Source organism: Dromiciops gliroides, chromosome 3, assembly GCF_019393635.1.
Source record: "Dromiciops gliroides isolate mDroGli1 chromosome 3, mDroGli1.pri, whole genome shotgun sequence".
NCBI classification, from domain to species: Eukaryota; Metazoa; Chordata; class Mammalia; order Microbiotheria; family Microbiotheriidae; genus Dromiciops; species Dromiciops gliroides.
The window spans coordinates 336,603,575-336,625,554 of NC_057863.1; the positions used below are offsets into that span (position 1 = coordinate 336,603,575).

The 21,980-nt window shown below is 41.5% G+C and overlaps 1 protein-coding gene across 10 annotated transcripts in view; it reads left to right on the forward strand.

Moving 5' to 3' along the window:
- Positions 1–21,980, forward strand: part of KALRN (kalirin RhoGEF kinase) — a 991,119-nt gene that overhangs the window by 210,625 nt on the left and 758,514 nt on the right. For 8 of the 10 annotated variants that reach the window (XM_043992602.1, XM_043992601.1, XM_043992603.1 and 5 more), the window contains exon 2: positions 19,332–19,628. The exons of the other annotated variants lie outside the window; for them this stretch is intronic. In XM_043992602.1, coding sequence (XP_043848537.1) covers positions 19,529–19,628 — 100 coding nt within the window. In that variant the 5' untranslated portion in view covers positions 19,332–19,528. The remainder of the gene's footprint in view (positions 1–19,331; positions 19,629–21,980) is intronic. 10 annotated transcript variants of the gene reach the window in all.

Here is a 21,980-nt window from a genome sequence, read left to right on the forward strand (position 1 = left end):
GGCTCTAGATGGATTTGGCTTTGTCCCTCCCAGAGTCCCAAGAGCCCCCTTTCTGCTTTGCTTTGCCTGGAGAGCGTGCTTGCTAGTCATTGCTTGCAACTGGTACCACTAGGTGAGTTAAGGTTTTCTTATCCAAAGTGAGAGAAAGACCAGCATTATGGGAAGGGCCGTGTGTGTGTGTGTGTGTGTGTGTGTGTGTGTGTGTGTGTGTGTGTGAGAGAGAGAGAGAGAGAGAGAATGAGAGTTCTGCCTCCTTGGGTAAGACATTGAACCTCTCTAAACCACCTTTCTTCTCTGTAAAATGAAAGACTTAAACCAGATAATTTCTGAGGTCCTTTCCAGATCTGAGTCCATGATGTTGTGATTGAGTAGCCATGGAATTAAGGCGATGACTGCCATCATATTCTGTTCTATGAACTCTTTGGAGTGAATTACAGAGTGAATGTGGGTATCAAAGAAAGGAGGGTGGATGATGGGGAGGTGAAATAGGAAGGAAAAAACCAGATGAGTCCATGGTGCTTGTTTTGCTATTTTTATGAATTCTGGCTTCCAACTGCTAATCAAACACATTGATTTCCTTTCCTTGGCCAAACTAATGGGTTCCCTTTGACCCTCTTTCCCTAGTTCCCTTTTGTCTTCTCGTTGGTCTGGCCTGATCCTTGACCGGTCTACTTATCATCTAGTATTATTGTAATAATACTGCTCAGTGGGCAGCTAGGTGATGCAGTGGATAAAGCACTGGCCCTGGATTCAGAGGGACCGAGTTCAAATCAGCCTCAGACACTTGACATGTACTAGCTGTGTGACCCTGAGCAAGTCACTTAACCCTCATTGCCCCGCCCCCCAAAAAATAATATTAATAATACTGCTCAGTACTGCTTGCCATGTTTTGTTTCAGGTCATTTACATATGGAAGTTGATACTTCTGGTTTATCTCCACTGTCTCAAGCTAGCATTCAAACATAGCAGAATCTCAAGAGTTGGAAGGGACCTCAGAGGACTTCTAATCCAATCTGCACCAGACCAGGAATCCCTTCTCTCAATCTATTAACATTTATTAAGCGCCTGCTGTGTGCCATGCACTGTGCTAAGGCTGGGGATACAAGGGGAGGCAAAAGATAGCCCCTGAGCTCAGGGAACTCACAGCTTCATGGGGGAGACAACAAGCAAACACATACCTACAAACAAGCTACGTATGGGAGAAGTAGGAGGGTTAGTCTTAGCACAGAGGAAGGCTGCCTCATCTTCTGAGAAGGAAGGAAAGGATGAAAAAGATGAGTGGGAGCATAGACGGGTTTAGAGGTGCAGTTGATGCTAGATGACCTCAGTCTTCTCATTGAAATAGGAGGAAAGGTCAGCTGCTGAACCGAAAGGAGGAAGTCTGATGCTGGGGGTTGGAGGAGAGAAGAGAAGGCATGACATAGTCACTCTGCATGTGCTAGAAAGAGTCAATACAATTTTTGTTATTTTTTTTAAACTAGAGGCAACATGAGTGGTAGTGGGGAGAATGTTAGGCTTAGGGTCAGGAAATCCTGGGTTTATGTTCTGCTCCTGAAACTTACTGTGTGATCTTGGACAAGTCACTTAATTTATGTGTTTTAGGCAACTGACTTTCTTCAGACTTAGCTCCTAAGTCAAAGAAAAGTTGTTGATCTGTCGTTGGAGGAATTTCCCATACAAGGAACTCTCTATGCTGTTGAAATCACAGATAATTCTAAAATTATATTTTTTCAGTACAAATTGCCTAGAGAACAGGGCATGATATCTATTTTGAAGAGCCGTCCTGTGGAGAGAGATTACGTTCTTTTCTTTGGTACCAGAGGGCAGGATTATGACCAGTAGGTAGAGTTAGATGGCACAGTTTCATGCTAAGCAAGGGAATCCTTCCTAAGAGTTGGAGCCTGAAATTTGGATGGATTCCCTCAGAGGGGAGTGAGTTCTTTGTTGTTGGTGAGCTTCAAGAGGCTGTATGACTGTCAGACAGGTAGTAGTTGAACTTTATGACATTTGGGGTCCCTGCTAACTCAGAGACTCTATGATTTGTGAATATTATATTTTACAAGACCAGTTAAACTGATGCACAAATAATTCTACTAAAGAAAGCAAAGCCAGATTCAGCAGTGATTGGTAGCATATCAGAAATTAGTGAATATTTGAGCTGTGTTTATTTCATATTTTCAAGTTATGATCCTATATATAATATATGCATATACACATACATATACAAATACATATACTTAGATGCTCTTTTTCCAATGATGTAGTAATACCCTACATCCTCTGCTCTTTAACTACCCCTTCTATTATATGATAGGAAAGGAACTACTATTAGCCACTGACACTTTAGTATGAATGAGTCCCAGTTCCTGTGTTCCCTTTCCCAAACACATCTGCTTTTTAAGCCTTTTCCCTAACTATGAAACAAATACTTTTCCAACTACCCTGTGGCTAAATCATCATCATCACAATACAGTAGTTGGAAGCTGACATCAAGATGGAGCCAGGGGTCAGTTCCCGCAAGCATTCAAAAGTACAGACAAGAGAAGCCGAAGGTCAAGATAAGGCAGTAAGTCGGTTAGCTAGGCAGTTGGTGATCGAGGGAAGTACAATGGGTCAGAAACAAAGGCTTGCTTCTGACAGGAAGATTGTTATATACTCTCTCTGGTATAACAGCAACTTATGATTAACTTTCCAGGAACTGAACACCTAGGACCTAAAGACCGTGATTGTTTAAATTTATCAAGTAACAATTTATAACAACAACAGCAACAACAACAACAACAACAACAACAACGAAACCCTGTCTGACCAAAGGTCAGGTGTCCTTTCCTCCCCAAGCCAGGCTAAAGGCTTTCCAGTGTGTTTTCTCTACTGTGTTCCTCTCTCTCCCCTCCAAAGTTACCATCCCCAGCCTGGGCGGCCCCTCCACACTCAACCTTTGCAATATGGTGATTGTGCTACCTCTCTCTTACCCAGACCAGGACAAAAGGAAAAGTGATTGAGGTTAGGAATGAGGTGGGATTCCAAAGTTGTTTAGCACTGCTAAAGATCTTTGCCTGTTTTTAAGTCTAGGTTAGATGGTATTTAGCTTTGAGATGACCCCTGGAGTCACCTCCCAGCACTAGGATTTGGTCATTTATTAGTAAGCTTGGGGAAGAGATCACCAGAAAAGTTCTCACTCTGCTGGCAAGAGTAAAAGGGCTTTTGATCTCAGTGCTCTAATCTATACCATGTTTACTGGCAAGATTTTCCTCCTTCTTTTAGTAGGTATTTAAATTCTAAAATAAGGAGGAGTGAGTATAAGTAGGAGAGAGGATTTCACAACAGAAGCTCCTATTCCAAACAAATAAGGGAGAAAGCAGTCCACAGCTGGAATAAGAGAGGGGTTTCTAGATTTGGGGCATGTTTTCTCTTTGATCTTCACATATGATGAAGCCGAGGAATAAGAAATCTCTAGGGGGAAGGTTTGAATGTCTGCCAGTGTGAGATGGTGTATGTGTGTATGTGCATGTCTGGGGGAGGGAATGGAGTGAGGTGAGAAGGGAGGAAGGATAGAGGAGAAAAGAGAGGAATGAAATAAGGGATTGAGAGAATGAAAGGTTGAAAGAGAAGAGGAGAAAAAGAAAATAGGAGAAGCAATAGAAGTGAGAGTAAGAGAATGAGTGAGAGAGAGCGAGAGAGATTTGAAGAAGAGAATGAGCGAACAACAGAAAGAGATTCTGGGGTTTGGGAAGTCCCAGTACTCCAAGGGAGGTGGAGACACTTTGGTGGCATGGTCTCTTCCATGAGAGGAAAGAACAATGGCTCCTGTTGACTTTGGCCTGGCTGGGTTCCAGGATGCTCGCGGAGTCTTGGCACTTTCGCTGGTATATTGGTAGACTTGTGTGTGTTTCTTTTTAGAGAAGGGTCTGTCTTAGTTTCTCAAGGTTTTTCTCCTAGGAGAAGAGGTCCTTAAAGAAACCATGATTTAGAGGGAAAAAAATTTCCGAATCATAAAAAAAAATTTACAAAGCTCCAGCATGTGGGAGGTATGAACTGTTCACCTCCCAGTTTCATGACGAAGATTCCTTGTCCTCAGGGAGCTTCAGGTCTAATTGGAGTGACATTGTCCTGTCCTCAGAGTGTTCCCCAGGCTAATGCAGAAGGCAGTACACATTCCTTTTTTCAGTCATTAAACAATAATGTCTGTGTAAGGAACTGTGATAGGTTCCTGGGGAAGACTATAAAGATGATTAAGGCAAGGCCTCAGCTTTCTCAGAGCTAACAAACACCCAGGGGAAAAAAGATTTGAGAGCATTTAGAAATAGCTTGAAAAGTACAAGTTGGTCTGTTACACACAAAGTCCAAGAGTACAGGTCAAGAGTAATTGTCATCACCACCACCATGATGATGTAGCCTCTTGGCTTTTGGGAGAAGCGGGCTCTCTCCAGGAAGCAAACTTGTCCTTGTCTTCATCCATGCCTGGCACCTATCACTTAAGATTCAAAGGGGTAGGGGATGAAGGTTTGAGAGAGTTATAGACCTTGAATTGATTTGGGGCAGAGTGAAACTGCCTGTGCCTCTTTTCATGGCTCTCCCAACCCCACCTTTCCTTTCCACAGTTTGGCCTTGTGTCTCTAGGCACATGGTGCCTGGCTCATGGTAGGTGATTAGTGAGTGCTTGTTAACTGACTGATGGATTGGCTGATCTCTCTAAGGTCCTTTCCCTTGCAAGTGAAGAGGGGTTCAGTTACAATTATGTTTATTTAAGTTTGAGATTTCAGATGCTTTCATGGGTGAAATCAAAACAAGAAAATGGTCATGATGAAAGACTGCTTTGTATTTCTACCCTAGGAGGAATGGGGTAGGTCACCCCATTTTCTCTAATACATATATTAGAAACCTTATCTTCCTAAATGCTGATATCCTCAAAGCCATCTCTTTCTTTTGGTCAACTCTCCCCATTTCTTTGGACCTGACATTTTCAGGAGGTCTCTCCTTTCAACTCTGCCCCACTGTCACCTAGTCTATCACTCCCCTCTTATGTGGTTAAAGGAATAATTGATGTTTCATTGTTGTTGTTTAGTTGTTTTTTAATTGTGTCTGACTCTTTTTGAGCCCATTTGGGGATTTTCTTGGTGAAGATACTAGAGTGGTTTGCCATTTCCTTCTCCAGTTCATTTTACAAATGAGGAAACTGAGGCAAACAGGGTTAAGGGGCTTGCCCAGGGTCACACAGCTAGTAAGTGTCTGAGGTCAGATTTGAACTCAGGAAGATGAGTCTTTCTGATTCCCAGTGTAGTACTCTGTACCCCCTGTGCCACCTAACTGTCCCAACTGACATTTAGACAGGGCTTTAAATCTTACAAGTACTTTACATACACTATCTTAATTGATACAACAATTCTGTGAGGCAGGTAAAATGAGCATAATCTTGGGGCTGTTAGGCTTTTTTAATGAAATTTATATTACCAGCCTGTTCAAAGTGCCACAATAATCTCTAAAAGGAAATGATGATGGAGATTTCTGCAGTGGGGTTGCAGCTCTGCTTTACAGATGAGGAAGGAAGGGAAGGAGAGAGGGAGGGAGGAAGAGAGAGAAAAGAAGGAAGGGGAAGAAAGGCGGGAGGAAGGAAGGAAGGAAGAAGGAAAGAAAGAAGGGAGAAAGGAAGACAGGAAGAAAAGAAAAAAAGGAAGCAAGCTTTTATTAAATTACCTACCATGTGCCAGGCACTGTGATGATCATTTTACCAATATTATCTCATTTGTTCCTCATAACAACCTTGTGAGATAATTGCTTTTATTTCACAGTTGAGGAAGCAAAGGCAACAGAAGTGAAATGAATTTCCCAGGGTCACACAGCTGTTAAGTGTCTGAGACCAGATCTGCACTTCTGGAAGAACGGGGACAGGAAATGGACCTGTGATTTCATTAGTGTGGGGAGCTCCCAGATAAGGAAACTCTCTCTACCAATGCAGGTGGGCACCTTCTCAGCAACTAATAAAGAAATATAGGCAAAGTGACAGGATCCCATGGCTAATAAATGCCAAAGGCTGAATTTGAACCCCGACATTCCTGATCTAGCATGCTCACTACCATACCAACCACCTTACTTTTTGTGCAGCACTGTCCTTCTGTACCCAAGTCAGCCTGAGGGGGAAAATACACGTGAAAGATTGGTGGTTGAAAATAACAACAACTTGCTTTAAAAAAAATCACCATTTTATTGTATTTAGAGTCTTTTAAAAATTTTTTTGGTGGGGCAGTGAGGGTTAAGTGACTTGCCTAGGGTCACACAGCTAGTAAGTGTCAAGTGTCTGAGGTCGGATTTGAACTTAGGTCCTCCTGAATCCAGGGCTGGTGCTTTATCCACTTTGCCACCTTGCTGCCCCCTATTTAGAGTCTTAAAATGACAATTGTGCTTCACTTTAAGAAAATCTTGGATATGAAAATCTAACCTTACAAACAGGAGTGCTAGTGCTGATTGTCCCATGCAGGAAGGATTTGCTGAATTTTCCTTTTAAATAGTAGTAGAAGGCCCTGCTTGCTGAAAGCCTCCGTTTATCTCTCTGCCCACAGGCTGCCCATCTCATTCAGGTGTTTCCAATTTCCTGCTCATATTGGGCTGGTCACACTGGGATTGGCTCCCATCACTTCAGGAGTCACCTAAAAATTCTGAACCTGCACAGCCTTTCTTCATTATTCCAGTCCCACCAGCTTCTCTGCCCCTTATCTCACATTCTTTGTCTTGACCCCTACCCTCCCACCCCTTCCCCTGCCTCCTCGCTTAGGTTTCTGTTTCCTCTTGCCCTGTCTGTTTCTCTGTTTTTGTCCTTTAGTGCTTTTCACATAATCAATTGAAGCCACAGCGTTCCAGAGTTGGAAGAGACCTTAGTGGACATTTGGTCCAAATACTTTCCTTTTATAGGGGCAGAATCCTAGGCTCCAAGAATTAGGTGGCTTGCTCCAGGTCACACAGATAGGAAGTTGCAGATCCAGATTCTCTGAGCCTAGATCAAGAGTTCTTTCCACTATCCCACACTTTTGTTGTTGAATAAATATTTGTTGAGTGAATGCATATTTGCCTTTCCAGAATTCCTGGTTCCTTCCCACCTTTGAATATCTGGCTAGGTCCCCACTCTGGGCTGCTGCCTTGGCTCAGACCCCTGGCTGAACCCCCCTGCCCATTGGCTTCTGGGCCTCTTTCCATTTCTGGCCCTCTCTGATGGTTCTCTCTCATACATACCCTTAGCCCCAAGCTCTGTTTCCCATCACCTGATCCTGGCTGCTTCCTTCCCCCTCTGATGCCTATTGCCTTATGGAGATGACAAGCAGTTCTCCAGTGCATTGCTGAATTTTGTTTACAAGCTGAGGGTTGGTGAGTGACTGGAACCAAAGATTCGAGAGCTCTGGTGTTAGCCTTAGATTGAAGGGCAATCGTCCCCGTATTTAGTGATTCTATTACTTTGACCATTGAGCTGAATAATATACCATTGGGGTTTCTTGGTATAAGCAGTCCCTGGGCCTTGTCTTTGGGTGTTATACGTTTAGACTGGATGGAACCAGGGGAAATCACTTCCTCTCTTTCAATGAGAAGACTTCCTGGAGCACTAGCATGTACAGCGAGGACTTTAAGGCTTACCTAATTATCCCATTTGATCTCTGCAAATGACTGGGTTATTATTATCTCTACTTTACAGATGAGGAAACCAAGACACAGAGAAATTAACTGACTTGTCCACACAGTAATTGTCCATTTTGTCACACAGTAGGTGTCGGGGCGGAATTTGAACCCAGGTCTTCCTGACTCCGATCCTAGCACTCTGTGATGCCTCCTAGATATTTCTAGGTACCAGGAAACAGGTTTCAATTTGATTTCTTTTCTACCTTGAGGCTATTTCCTCCTTTATTTGCTTGCTCAAAACTCCTACCTAAGTTTATTTCACCTCTTCCATCTGTTAGAGGAAAATGACTATTCTTATATCTTTGGAACCCATGTTATGGTGTTGTTCTTTGAATAATCTTGCTGGGTTTTGCAAGGGCCCTGCCTTTTATCAGACTGTGATGCTAGCTGGCAGCCTGGGTCTTGAGACAGGCATGCCTCCTATTCATGCCCTTGACATATTCTGGTGTTGCTTGAAGTTCCATTAATTTTTTTTTTTGGTGCATTGCCCCATGGAACCTTGGTTCCATTACTCCCTCTTCCCACCCCTCCCCATACCTCTTCCTCCCTCCTAGAACACCGGGGCCAGAGAAATTATTTCTCTTCCCAGAAACCTAGTCATCTGTCATCAAGCATCCAATTAGCCAAAGTATGAAGCAGCAGATCAGGAGTACAGACATCTGCATGTGGTTTTCAGTTACTGCCCAGGGAGGCAGGACACTAGTAGACACTGACAGGCTGACCTCATTAATTCTGGGTCCCCATTCTTAGCAAAACACTCCAGATCTGAGCACTGTTGACTTTGGTTGAGTCAGGGTATATTGGATTATACCCATTTGGCAGGGATGTAAACTGAGGCCCTGAGAAGTGGGAAATCAAACATCACAAAAGTAGTCTAGCTAAAAGCTAAAATTCTCACTGTTGAACCTGTGGCCAGTTTCCTGGTGGTGCTGCTTGAAGAGAAGGATTGGAGAACAACTTGAACAAAAATGGCTTTCCATAAATTGTTAAGACAGACTGAGGCATCCCCAAAGTTGAGCAAGCACATCCCTATCATTTTGGAAGGTGGACTTAATAATTCCTCTCCCCATCTCCACCCCCTAATGAGCTTTTCTTCATCTCTGGCTGAACTCACCTCTCCCAGGAAAAGAAATTTTTGATTCCCATGGAATGTCTTGCCTAGGTGGTGGTGGTCTGTCATGGTCCTCTTAGAAAATGAAGGACAACAACAATAACAAATGTGCCTGTCCATTTTGTGTTATCTCTCTGGACCAGTAAGAGACAACAACACTAGGTAAGGAGATAGGAGATCTGGATTTTGTTCCCAGATTCATTGCTAGCTAGCTGTATGAACACCACAGCTTCTCTTGGCTTCAGCTTTCTCATCTGGGAAACGAGGGAGTGAAAAGTGACTTAAAAAGTACCTTTTGAGTTCTAATATTCTATAAACGAAACTTTGTGGTTACATGCGATTAGTGGAAGGCAGAAAGGGTGGAAGAAAGAGTAGACAAACACACACAGAGACAGAGAAAGAGAGACAGACACAGACAGAGAGAGAGGGAGGGAGGGAGGGAGGGAGAGAGAGAGAGAGAGAGAGAGAGAGAGAGAGAGAGAGAGAGAGAGAGAGAGAGAGAGAGAGAAACTGACACAGAAAGATATGGAGGACAGAGACAGAGAGTGACAGGCATAAAAAGAGAAACAGAGATAGAAACAGATACATAAAGAGACGGAGGGAAAAAAAAGATAGACCAAAAAAGGAGGAAAAGAGGGAGGAAAAAAGGAAAAAGGGGGGAGAAGGGGAGAGAGATTGAGACAGAGTGAGGGAAGGGTAAGGAAAGGAGAGGAAAGAGGAGAGGAGGAAAGATTAGTTTGGATGTCTACTGGCTAGTCAAATAATGAGGGAGGGAAAGGAGAAAAAGAGGAGGGGAAGAAGGACAAAAAGGAGAGACCAATTTTTGTCTGAAAGTGTGTCTGCCTGGCAAGAATATGAATTCTCGTCATTACATTTTTCCCATCATTGATTTGAATTAACCAGCAGTATTTTCTAAGTACTTATGTGCCCAGTACAGTTAGGAATTAGTCAGGGAACTGAAGAGGGATTAGACATACCCTCCAAGAGTTTATAATCTGATTGTAGAGGTGTAGCTAAAATAGGACCCAGTTTCTAAAAATGGTAGAACCAAGCCCAATTATAGGAGCCAAGATATTAGATCTGGGAAGAATCATCAACAAAGGTTGACTGTGATTCACCACTACCACCACCACCTTCATCATCATCACTGCTTGCTTGGTCCTGAGCCCTTACATTTCAACTAGTTTGACTTGACAGATGTGCAGCTGTCCTTGTTACACGGGTTCCTTGAACTTTTCCAAAGTTGGAGTGTTTCTCAAAGGGTACCAGCTGGTTTAAAGCAAACACTCAACATTTTGCAATAATATTTGCTTATGAGATTACACTTAACCATGTCATAAACCAATAATAGGTTAGGGAGCTTCTTTGGACCCTGCATTTATATTATCCACTCAATGGTGATGCCTGAAGTACTCCAGTTGGTATTTTTTCTTTTATTTAATTGTTCTTCTTGTCACTACTTGAAAAATAATAGCTTCTCACCTCTGAAGCTTATGAAAATGTTTATTCAGAGTGATTGGGCTTTCTGGCTAATCTTGTGATATTTGCTTTATAGGTTTGGGTTTGGGTTTGGGAGACCAGCTGCCTTAAAAGGCTGTGTATTTTCTCCTAGGTTCTTTATCTTCCGGTAAAGTAATTTGTCACTGATCAGGCAGTGGTACCTGCGTTATGATGCCGTGTACTCAATAGTGTCCCAGAAGTTTGACTAATTGACAGAAATTGTAGTAGTAAGTTTTCTACTCAGTTATGATCAATTTAAATAAAATGGGGACTCTTTCTTGTTTGATTCCCAGTGCTGTTTAATTGAATATTTGATTTCCCTCAATTATATATAAAACAATTTTAATATTCATTTTAAAAAATTTTGAGTTTCAAATTCTTTCTCTCTCCCTCCATCCCCCATTCATTAAGAAGGAAAGCAATTTGAAAAACATATTTCTATATTAGTCATATTGTGGAAGAAAATAAAGTTTTTAAAAGTATACTCTGGGGGCAGCTAGGTGGCGCAGTGGATAAAGCTCTGGCCCTGGATTCAGGAGTACCTGAGTTCAAATCCGGCCTCAGACACTTGACACTTACTAGCTGTGTGACCCTGGGCAAGTCACTTAACCCCCATTGCCCCGCAAAAAAAAAAAAAAGTATACTCTGATCTGCACTCAGAGTTCCTCAGTTCTTTGTCTAGAGGTAGATAGCATCTTTCATCATAAGTCCTTAGGAATTGTATGACATCATTGTATCGCTGATAATAGCTAAGTCACTCAGAGTTGATCATCACACAGTATTACTGTTACTATGTACAATGATCACCTGGTTTTGCTTACTTTGCTTTGCATCAGTTCATTTGTCTTTCTAGGTTTAAAAAAAAGGGGGGTACTCCTTATTAAAACAATGAAGAACAAAGATAAACCAATATTTCTAAATGCTGTCTGGAAACAAGACACAATTAGAACACTAATTTTAGAAATATTAATATATAGGTATAATTTACTCTTTTTTCTCACTAATTAACCATCCCTCTCCTAACCTCTTACTCTGGTAACCATTTGAATAAAATATTATAGATGCAGCCGCAGGGATATAAAAACATGATGTACCAACTCACATACATAAACCTAGGCATTGGAGTAGTTAGTTATAGGCTCTGGTTCAGGTTGTCCATGACATGTGAAAGTAAATCAACTGTATTTTTGCACATAAATAAGCATACCCCAAATTGTTTCATATAGATTCATGAATTCCTCTTATGAGAGAAGAGTAAGGTAGATTTCTTTTCTTTCTTTTTTTTAACACATCAGCTATTTCCAGACTTAGAAGTACCACTTTTAATATTGGAAAGTTCCTTTGGAACTCCTAAGGAAATGGGTGGTTTTTAGGTCTGGGGGAAGAAGTAAAATATACTATCTCTGTGCTTCTAGCCCACCAGTTTCTTTCTTTCTTTTTTTTTTTAATAATAAACACTTTTTTTTGGTGAGGCAATTGGGGTTAAGTGACTTGCCCAGGGTCACACGGCTAGTTAAGTGTCAAGTGTTTGAGTCCAGATTTGAACTCAGGTCCTCCTGAATCCAGGACTGGTGCTTTATTCAGTGCGCCACCTAGCTGCCCCCAATAAACATTTTTATTTATAGTTTTGGGTTCCAATTTTTATCCTTCCTTTCCCCCTCCTTCCTTCTTGAGTTGGTAAGCAATCAAATATAGATTATACATGTACAATTATATAAAACATTACCATATTAGTCATTTTGTATAAGAAAACTTGAATAAAAGAATAAAATGAAAGAAAGTGAAAAATAGCATGCTTCAGTCTCTTCTATGAATATCAGATCTTTCTTTGGAGGTGGATAGTATGTTTCATCAATAGTCCTTTGGGATTGTCTTTTGCCCACCAGTGTCTTGACTCAGCTCTCCAAGAATGATGGGCTCTGAGGGCAGAGCCTGAATATGTCACAAATCTGCCAGCCAAGTATTGAGAGGTAGGGTTCCCTGAGTGCCTAAGGAAGATCACACAAGAATAGGTACTGTGAAAAAAAATCTCTCTGTCTTAGGGATCTTAGGTTACTGTGGGGTTTTCTTAGCACTTTTTTTGCGGGGGGGAAGCTACCAAACAAACTTAGCTGCATGTTTCCCTTTCTAGTGCCAGACATCTTCTAGAATTCTTGGAGTTATGCTGGGATGGCTATAGATGTTCTAGTCCACCAAGTCTGAGAAGCACCATGTGCTAAGAATTCATTTGCCAATGGTGAGAGGTCTTGAAGTATATACTGGAGCTCTAAAGTAATATGGAAATCAGAGGAAAGAAAAAAAAAACATTCTGTGGCCTCAGCTCTCATTTTAAAGGGGGATGGTGGGGCAGCTAGGTGGCGCAGTGGATAGAGCACTGGCCCTGGAGTCAGGATTACCTGAGTTCAAATCTGGCCTTAGACACTTAACACTTACTAGCTGTGTGACCCTGGGCAAGTCACTTAACCCCAATTGCCTCACAAAAAAGGGGGAGATGGGATGTGGTATTTACTTTTAGGGAGTCCCCTAGGTACTTGGAGCATCAGGAAGCATCACTTAAAATCAAAAGAAATACACCAATATAAAAATTACAGTTACATTAAAGGAATACAGAATTATAGTTCAGGGATAGTGTTGGCTATTTGGAAAATGGGTTCAGTTAATCTAAAAAGATTCTGGAATCTTGGAATCTTCCTCTTATTGGACAAGGAAGGCAAACGGAATGGTAAAAAGTAACTCTGGGTTGGGGACAAGAATATGTGGGTTTGTGTCCTTAGGATTTATTTCTCTGGGCCTCACTTTCTTTCTATGTAAATAAGGGGTCGGGGTTATATATTCTCTAAGATTCCTTCAACCCTAATGTGATTTCTGTGGCTGTGTCTATGATTCAAAGGAAAGAAGCATAAAGTAAAAAGGGAGGAGGAGGAAGGTAATTCTCTAATTTGAGAGTAGCTTGAATAGGACAGCTCAGTAGACTAGGGGATAGAGACTGGATTTGGAGTTAGGAAGACTCAAGTCCCAATGTGACCTCAGATATTTACTACCTGTGTGAATCTGGACAAGTTCCTTGACCTCTCATCTATCTCAGTTTGCTCATCTGCAAAATGGAGATAATAATAATACCTACTTCCCAGGGTTGTCTTGAGGATCAAACAAAATAATCATCATAAAGTACTTAGCACAGAGTAGGTATTGAATAAATGGTTTTTTTAAAGGCCCTGGATAAGAAGTGGGGATTAATGAAAATCTCAGAATCTTTTTCAGCATTTGTTTGGGGGGGACAGTTTGTGTCCCCTTGTAATCATTTTATTCAAATTGACACCTGTTTCTATGGAGGCACACAAAGCATAAGCCCCTCCCATTTTTCTTTTCTAGTAAGAGCATTGTTCTTTGGCAGAATTTGGCAGAATACTGATCAAACAGTGGGGGCTCCTGCCAGGTACCAGTGGAGCAGCCCAGAATCGAGGATGAGAAACCTTCTGAAATAACATGCCCTGTTTAAGCGACCAGAGGACTTCTTTAATCCCTTCCAGTTCTAAACCTGTGAGCCCTATTATCTGTCAGTTTGTAAAGAGCATGTTTAGGGAATCATGTCTTTCTTTCTCATCCCCAAGTAAAAGTTAAGTCTGAGACTCAGGCTAATGTGGACGTGAATCAATCAGTCTATAAACATTTATTAAGTATGGGGAGGAGTACATGGAGTGAGGAGAAGAGTTTTATCACTGGCGTCAGGCCTTCTTTCCTGGAAATTCCAGCATCATTTGGAGACACTTTTCAAACCGAGAAAATTCTCTCTGTGACCCTCACCCACCAAGCCATGCATGTTTGTGGTAAAGACATTTTTCAGGTATAAAAACTGGATCCCAGCAAAGTACTAACTCTGACTGAGACCAGGGTCCAAGAAGAGCTGTCATTGACAATTTTGAAAAAAAATAAATGATTTATTATAAATCTAACCTTGGTTACCAAACTAATTAAACTTGCTTAGAAACTACTTATAGTTAAATTAATTACTTGGTAATCTATAAAATATCATGGCAGCTTCTGAGTTTCTCGCCATCAGGAGTCTTGGTTCATTGTCAACCGCTTTTCCTCTTATATGGTCATAGTTAACATGTGCTTTGTTCCTTAGATTTGGGAGCATCTGTTTTTAGAAGCCAGTTCACCAAGTCACAAATGGTCAGAGGTGGTTTGCTTTTCAAAGGCCTAGTGGTGAAATAGATAGAGTCAGTGGTAAAATAGAGTCCGGAAGACAAGTTTGGATCTTAGCTTCAATACTTTCTCTGTGGATGACTCTGAGAAAATAGTATCCTCCTCCATAAAATTAAAAAGAGTACTGAACTTCCAGTATTGGTGAATTGCTGCACTGCTCAAGGGAGTTCTTGAACTGGGACAAGGGGTGTGCTGAGAAATGTTTAACAACTGGCTCTCCAAGGGGGCGGGGATTATGTGCAACACAGATTATCTGCATTTTAGACATTTTTCTACATCACTTTTTATAGTCTAGACAATCAACAAAGCAATAATGAAGCCTGGATTTGTAATATTTGTTGATTTCTGAGATGTGAATGCTCACACTGAAACTTTACCAATCTATTTTTGCAAGCTGGGGTGAGCTGGCTCCAGCACTCTCCTGGCTAAGAGCTCCTCACCTTAACAAAGTCACTGACATTTCTCTTTAATACATTAAGAGCTAACCCAGTAAACACATTAGAGCAACCCTTGTTTGATTGATTCATAATTGTTTATGTTTGCTGTTCTTGTCTCCTCACCCTTGACCATGAGATCCTTGATGGCAGGGACCATGTCTTGTCCATAAAGCTGGGCCATATAATAGGTGCACAACAAAGAGCTACAGAATGGACAGCTGGGTTGCACAATGGTTAGAGCTGTAGTCAGGAAGATCTGAGTTCAAATGCAGCCTCAGACACTTATTAGCTATGTGACCCTAGGTAAGTCATTTAACCTTGTTTGCTTCAATTTCCTCATCTGTAAAATGAACTGGAGAAGGAAATGGCAAAGCACTGCAGTATCTTTGCCAAGAAGACCCCAAAGGATTCATGAAAAGAGTTGGACATGACTGAAACAACTCAACAATATAGGCTTACTGAAGCATGTCCTTGTGGCCTGACTTTTTGTGGGTCTAGATCACCAGAAAGCCTCCTCAGCAGTTTAAACCTTTAGTTCCCTGAGTTCACTAAGTTTCAAGCATTGTTTCAGTACCTTTTAGGGAAAAAAAACTGAGCCCAGACTACACAGGGGCAGGGATTTAGGATATTGTTCTTGGTACAGAATTCTCATTTTAGGGCTGAGAAAATTGAGAGCCCTGGAGCCTTTGTCAAGGTCACCTAACTGGTTAGTGGCAGGGTCAGGATTAGACCCAGGTCTCTTAACTCCTAGTGTAGTAATCTTTTTTTTTTTTTTTTTTTTTGGTGAGGCAATTGGGGTTAAGTGACTTGCCCAGGGTCACACAGCTAGTAAGTGTTAAGTGTCTGAGGCCGGATTTGAACTCAGGTACTCCTGATTCCAGGGCCGGTGCTCTATCCACTGCGCCATCTAGCTGCCCCTCTAGTATAGTAATCTTACTCTACTTGGTATCTCTCAAACAGTTATGGTAGAAAACATGCCAATGACACACAGAGCCAGGGCCGCCAATCCAGCCTAGGTGGGGGTCTTGGCCCATGACCACCTTTGAGCCTATCAGAGGATGAAAAAAGCGCTTAGGTTCTTGGCAGGAGGATAATGGTCCATGTAGGTACAAAGGAACGTACTAGCAGGGCTGTCCCCCTCCAAGGTACAGAGAGGCAAGGAGATGCTGAGTCAGGATTACCTGCAGCCAGTGTGTGGAGCAAACCCAGTGTGGAGAAAGTAGAAAGCCTGCTAAATGCCAAACAGATTTTACAAATGCTCGTTGGACCCCGTTTGTGATTAGGAAATGAAATTCTTCCTGGCTTCCATTGAGCCTTTCTGATGTTATATATATATATATATATATATATATATATATATATATATATATATATATATATATATATATACACATACACACATACATATATATACACACACACATACACATATACATACACACACATACACGTACACATACACATATACATATAAATATACATTCACAGATGTACATAAACAAACACATACACTCATACCTGTACACATATATATTCACACACATATATTCCTAAAAATATACATATATACTCACAATACACATACACACATACACATATACACACACATACACATACACACAGTCTCACTCACATATACACACTCTCATAGATAATTATTCTTTGTTCCATGTTAGTCTATTGTTATTACTGTCATTTAACTGAATTCTCTGTGGCTGGATCGTCTAAGTCTGGGCTAGCTTGCTTGTTTGTTAACGTGCTTGCTTCATTCCTCCTTTTCCCCTCCCTTCCTTTTCCCTGCCCCTGAACACTTCATGTGGAAAGAGTGCTGGATTTGAAGTCAGAGGACTTGGGTTCACATCCTGGTTCTACTCTTTTTGTTTTTGTTTTTTAGTGAGGCAATTGGGGTTAAGTGACTTGCCCAGGGTCACACAGCTAGTAAGTGTTAAGTGTCTGAGGCCGGATTTGAACTCAGGTCCTCCTGAATCCAAGGTCGGTGCTCTATCCACTGCACCACCTAACTGCCCCGGTTCTACACTTTACTGTGTGACCTTGGGCAAATTTCTTAACTTCTCTGGGCCACAATTCCAAATCTGTAAAACCAGGGGATGGGACCAGAAGACTTCTGAGGTCCCTTCTAGTTCTAAACCTGTGAGCCCTATTATCTGTCAGTTTGTAAAGAGGATGGTTAGGAAATCATGTCTTTTTTTCTCATCCTCATGTAAAAGTTAAGTCCTAGAATCAGGCTAATGTAGACATGAATCAATCAATCTATAAACATTTATTAAGTGCCTACTGTATGTCAAGCATTGTGTTAAGCCCTGGGGACACAAAAGGAGGCAAAAGGGAGTCCCTGCCTTCAGGGGATTTACAATCTAATCCAAGAGTGTGTGTGTGTGTGTGGTACAATCTAATCCAAGAGTGTGTGTGTGTGTGTGGGGGAGGGCAATATGCAAAAAAAAAAAAAAAAAGTGCTCATCCCTCTGGCTTTGCCATGCTGCATAACCATGGCCTTGGGTAAGTTTCTTCACGCTTTGGGCCTTACTTTCCTCATCTATACATTGAAGGGGAGTTGAAACACATGATCTCTAAAGGAGCCCCTGAGCTCTGCCAGGCTGTGATCCTGTGATCCTCGCTCCAGGTAGGATGAACCCCGAGGGCAAAAGGCAGTTATAGAGTAGGATAGGAAAGGGAACTAACTCTTAGATGTCCAAAGGTGCCCAGACCCATGGAAAATGATCAGTCAAGAGCCATCTGCAGATAAAAAGCAAATAAATTTGCTACTTTTTCCTCCCCCTAGGAAGGAAGGAAACACATTCACATTCCGTGTACCTTTTTAAAAAGTAAAGAGGGAAGACATAAAACTTTACTATTTATAAATATCAATTATATTATAAATTGTAATTTTATAAATAAATATTTATAAATACTAAAAATATGTAGACTTTGGTTTTCCTTTATGAGCTGAGAGGCAAAAGGAGGGAAGGACAGGAACAGGAAAAAACAAAGGAAGAAAGAGGGAAAAGGAGCTTAGAGGGAAGACAGAAGATAAAGAGATACAGGGATGTGCTTGTAAATGTTTAACTACCAGCTCTGGGTGGGTGGACAGGGAAGACACAGCACATTTTGAAGTTTAACCTGTGTTATTAATATGCTGTCCATGATTTTCTGAAGTCTAGACAATCAACAAAATCATAAATCAAGTCCTGCCCATTTCTGTGGTGTAAATGCTTACATTGAAAATCAAACAATTGGGAGTCTTTAGTAGCTGGCTCCAGCACTCCCTTGAGGGTGAGGGACAGAGAAGAAGGGACAGATATGTTTGGGGGGAAAGATAAGGAGAGGGAAATCAAAGGAGGAAGAAAGCAAGCAAAGTGAAATACATATAAAGGGAAAAAGTAAGTAAGATACCTGCAAAAGAATTTGAGGGACTGCCATATTTGTGATGTATTAGGGGATAATCTCCTCTAATAGATTGTGGATTATTTGAGGTCAGGGGTTATAGGCACTTTTCATCTTTTAGTCCCTAGTACCTTGCACATAATAATAATTTGAAAAATACTTATTGAATTGAACTGAATTGAGTAGAAAGAGACACAGAGAGGGAAAGGAATGTAGGGAGATGGATGAGGAGAAAAACATACCAGAGACCCTCTATTTGGCCCTCCTGCTTTCCTTTTCCTGTTAGCTCACCCGTGGCCAGTCCCAGAGGTGGCTCTGTCTACAGGCAAGGCATCTGATGCTAGCACAGTGATGTGTGAACTGAAAGTGAGGTTCTAGCTCCTCCATCTCCCTTCCTTATCCCTGACCACAGGGACCTCAACGACCCCCTCTTCTTGGACACACAATTTATTCAAGGTACTTTCTCATTTTTAACTTTAGAGTATTTTCCCTAGGTATCCTTTCACTTTTTACAATTAAAGGCTTTCAAACACACCCTTAACCTAAAGTATAAATCACTCCCCAAAGGGAAGAGTGGGCGGTTCTCCTTAGGCATTTCAATTCTGAACAGCTGGAAGGCTGAGGACAGACCACCTGGAGGGCTTTTGACACCAGATAGGCACAAAGTCCCTGAGCTCACATGCCAGGAAAAAGGCTGGAGTCCACGGTGAAGCAAGTAGGGACTTACAAAAGAAGAGAGAACTCTTTGATAAGCTCAGATTTTAAAAGGAAAAGGACAAAAGATGGAAGGCGGGGCAAGTAGCAAAGCAAGACTATAAAATAGTGGCAAAGACCTGTTAAGAATAGTCTGTCAGAAATGAGTTAAGACTTGCTTGGTCTCAACCTTGCTCCAAGTCAGAAGGAAACAAGGTAGGGGTAGGCTCATAGCTTGGGGAAGGTGGCATACTGTTAACTGATGATGGAGAGAAGGCAGAACTACTCAATTCCTATTTTGCTTCTGTCTTCTCCAGCAAGGAGAATGATCTGCAGACTGAAAAGGGTAAAACAAACCATGTGAAAAAGGAAATTGAAGCCCAAGATAGGTGAGGAAATAGAGAGCACCTAGCTGCTTTAAGTGAGCCTCTGGGTCCAGATGAATTGCATCCCGGATGTCGAAGGAACTTACAGATGTGATCTCAGAGCCACTGTCAGTAATCTTTGAGAAGTCATGGAGAGTGGGAGAGGTCCCAGAAGACTGGAGACAGGCAAAAGTTATCCAGATATTCCAAAAGGGGAAAAGGATGGATTCTGGATACTACTACAGACTGGTAAGACTGATATTGATCTCTGGCAAAATTCTAGTGTGGGTTATTAAACAGATTCACTGACTCATTGATTCACTTATTGATCAGTTTATTGATTCATTCTATAATTCTTTCATCAAATATTTGTGAAGCACTTAGTACATGTGTGTGATGTTGGGGGAGATGCAAAGATAAGTATAAATAGGATCCTACCCTTTGAGGAGCCTATTTTCTAGTAGGGTAGTTAAGACATTTGCAAAAATAAATGGAACACAATAGAATCTATATAACAAAGGTATACATAAATTAGTCTGAGAAATCACTGGAGGAAGAGATCTCACTTGGAGTGTGTGTATATGTGTGTGTGTGTGTGTGTGTGTGTGTGTGTGTGTGTATGTGTGTAAGTAGGTAAGGATCAAGGAAGTCTTCATGTATATGGCACATGTTCAGTCATTTCAGTTGTGTCCAACTCTCCATGACCCAATTTGGGATTTTCTTGGCAGAGACACTGGAGTGGTTTGCCATTTCCTTGTCCAGCTCATTTTAAAAGATGAGGAAACTGAGGCCAACTGGGTAAAGTGACTTCTCCAAGGTCACAATGCTAGTAAGTATCTGAGGCCAGATATGAAATCAAGTAGATAAATCTTGCTGGTTCCAAGCTTAGCACTCTATCCACTGTGCCACTGGTAGGATTTTTTAACAGTCTGAAACAGGGAAGAAGGCATTCTGGATTTAAGAAATGCAGTGAACAAATGTAGAACTTTGGGAAAGTGTGGGCATATCAGTTTGGCTAGACAACGTGAGTAAGTTAAAGGGAGTAATGTGAGGTCAAGCTAGACAAGTTGGTTGGAGCCAGTTTGTTGAGAGCCAAGGGGGATCAGTCTAAGGAGTTTGGACTTTGTTCAGTAGGCAGTGGGGAACCGTTGAAGGCTTTTGGGTAGGTGAATGCTATGGGTAGCACTATACATGAGGAATAGTAATTTGGCAGTGGTTTGAAGGAGGAATTGGGATGGGGAGAGAGTACAGATAGAGATACCTAAGAGGAGGCTATAGTAGCAGCCCAGGCAGAAAGTAATGAAGGTCTGAACAATAATAGTGGTAATAGTCATGGTAAAGGAAGAATGTACTTGATAGTGAATTCCCATTAAAGGCTACCTTGGGTCTGCTTCATATATGTATTGCATATAGTTAGTTAGATATGTATATGTTGTCTCCCTTAATAGGGGAGCTGCTCAAAAGCATTGACCAGTTAGTTTTTTCCTTGAATTCCTTGTGCTTAGCAATAGTGTCCGGCATGTGATAGGGTGGTAGGTGTTTAATAAATGCTTGTTGATTGATTTCACTAAAGCATTTGGCAGCCTCTCACAATATCTTTCTGGGAAAGGTGGTATTACACTGGCTGGAAGATAACACAATTAGGTAGATTTACAGCTGGTTAAATAACCGTATGCAAAGCCTATTAATTAATGGCTTGCTGTTAGTCAGGAGGGAGTACTCTAGTGACACATTTCTGAACTCTGTCCTTGGTCCTGTTCTATTCCACATTTTTGCCAGTGACTTGGATGAAGACATGCTGACCAAGTATTCAGGGGCCAGGAAGTGGGATAGGATAGGTAGCATCATGAATGTCAGAATCCAGGATGAATGTGACAATGACAGACAGAAGGGCTGGGCTGAGGCCAATAACATGAAACATAACAGGGATGAGTGGAAGCTCTAGTAATTAGGTCTAAAAATTCACTTGCACTAGAACAGGGCAGGGAGGCCCTGGTTGGCAGCAATTCATATAAGAAAAATCAGAGGGTTTTAGTTGACTGCAAGTTGAATGTAAACAAATAATGTGATGGGATTGTTGACAAATGCAATACAGCTGTAACAGAATTAGAGTATTCCTATCACAGGAGTATAGTCCTACTTTTATCTGTGTTTTTCAGATCATACATGTAATAATGTGTTCAATTCTGGGTACCATGGGATAAGAGGAATCTTATACCCTAAGGAGGGAGCCTGTGGTAGTGAGGGGTTGTGAAGCCATCTTCTACAAGGAGCTACTGAAGAAACTGAGGATTTTTATTTCCAGAAGAGATTGACAAGGAGACATGCTAGCTTTTTTCAAATATTTGAAAGTTTGTCATGTGAAAAAGGCACAGTCATGTTTATTATCCCTTGAAGGCAAAATCAGTCCCCATGAGTAGAAATTATAAGGAAGTAATATAAGAACAGACTTTATGCCATAGAGCTATTTTTTTAAATGGGGGGGGGGAGTGGGCTTGTAAGAGAGTGAATATGGAAGTATGCAAGCCAAGGTAAATGACCTCTGTCAGGGAGAGAATAGAAGACATTCTGGTATTAGAAGAGAGGTTTACTGGAGGACTA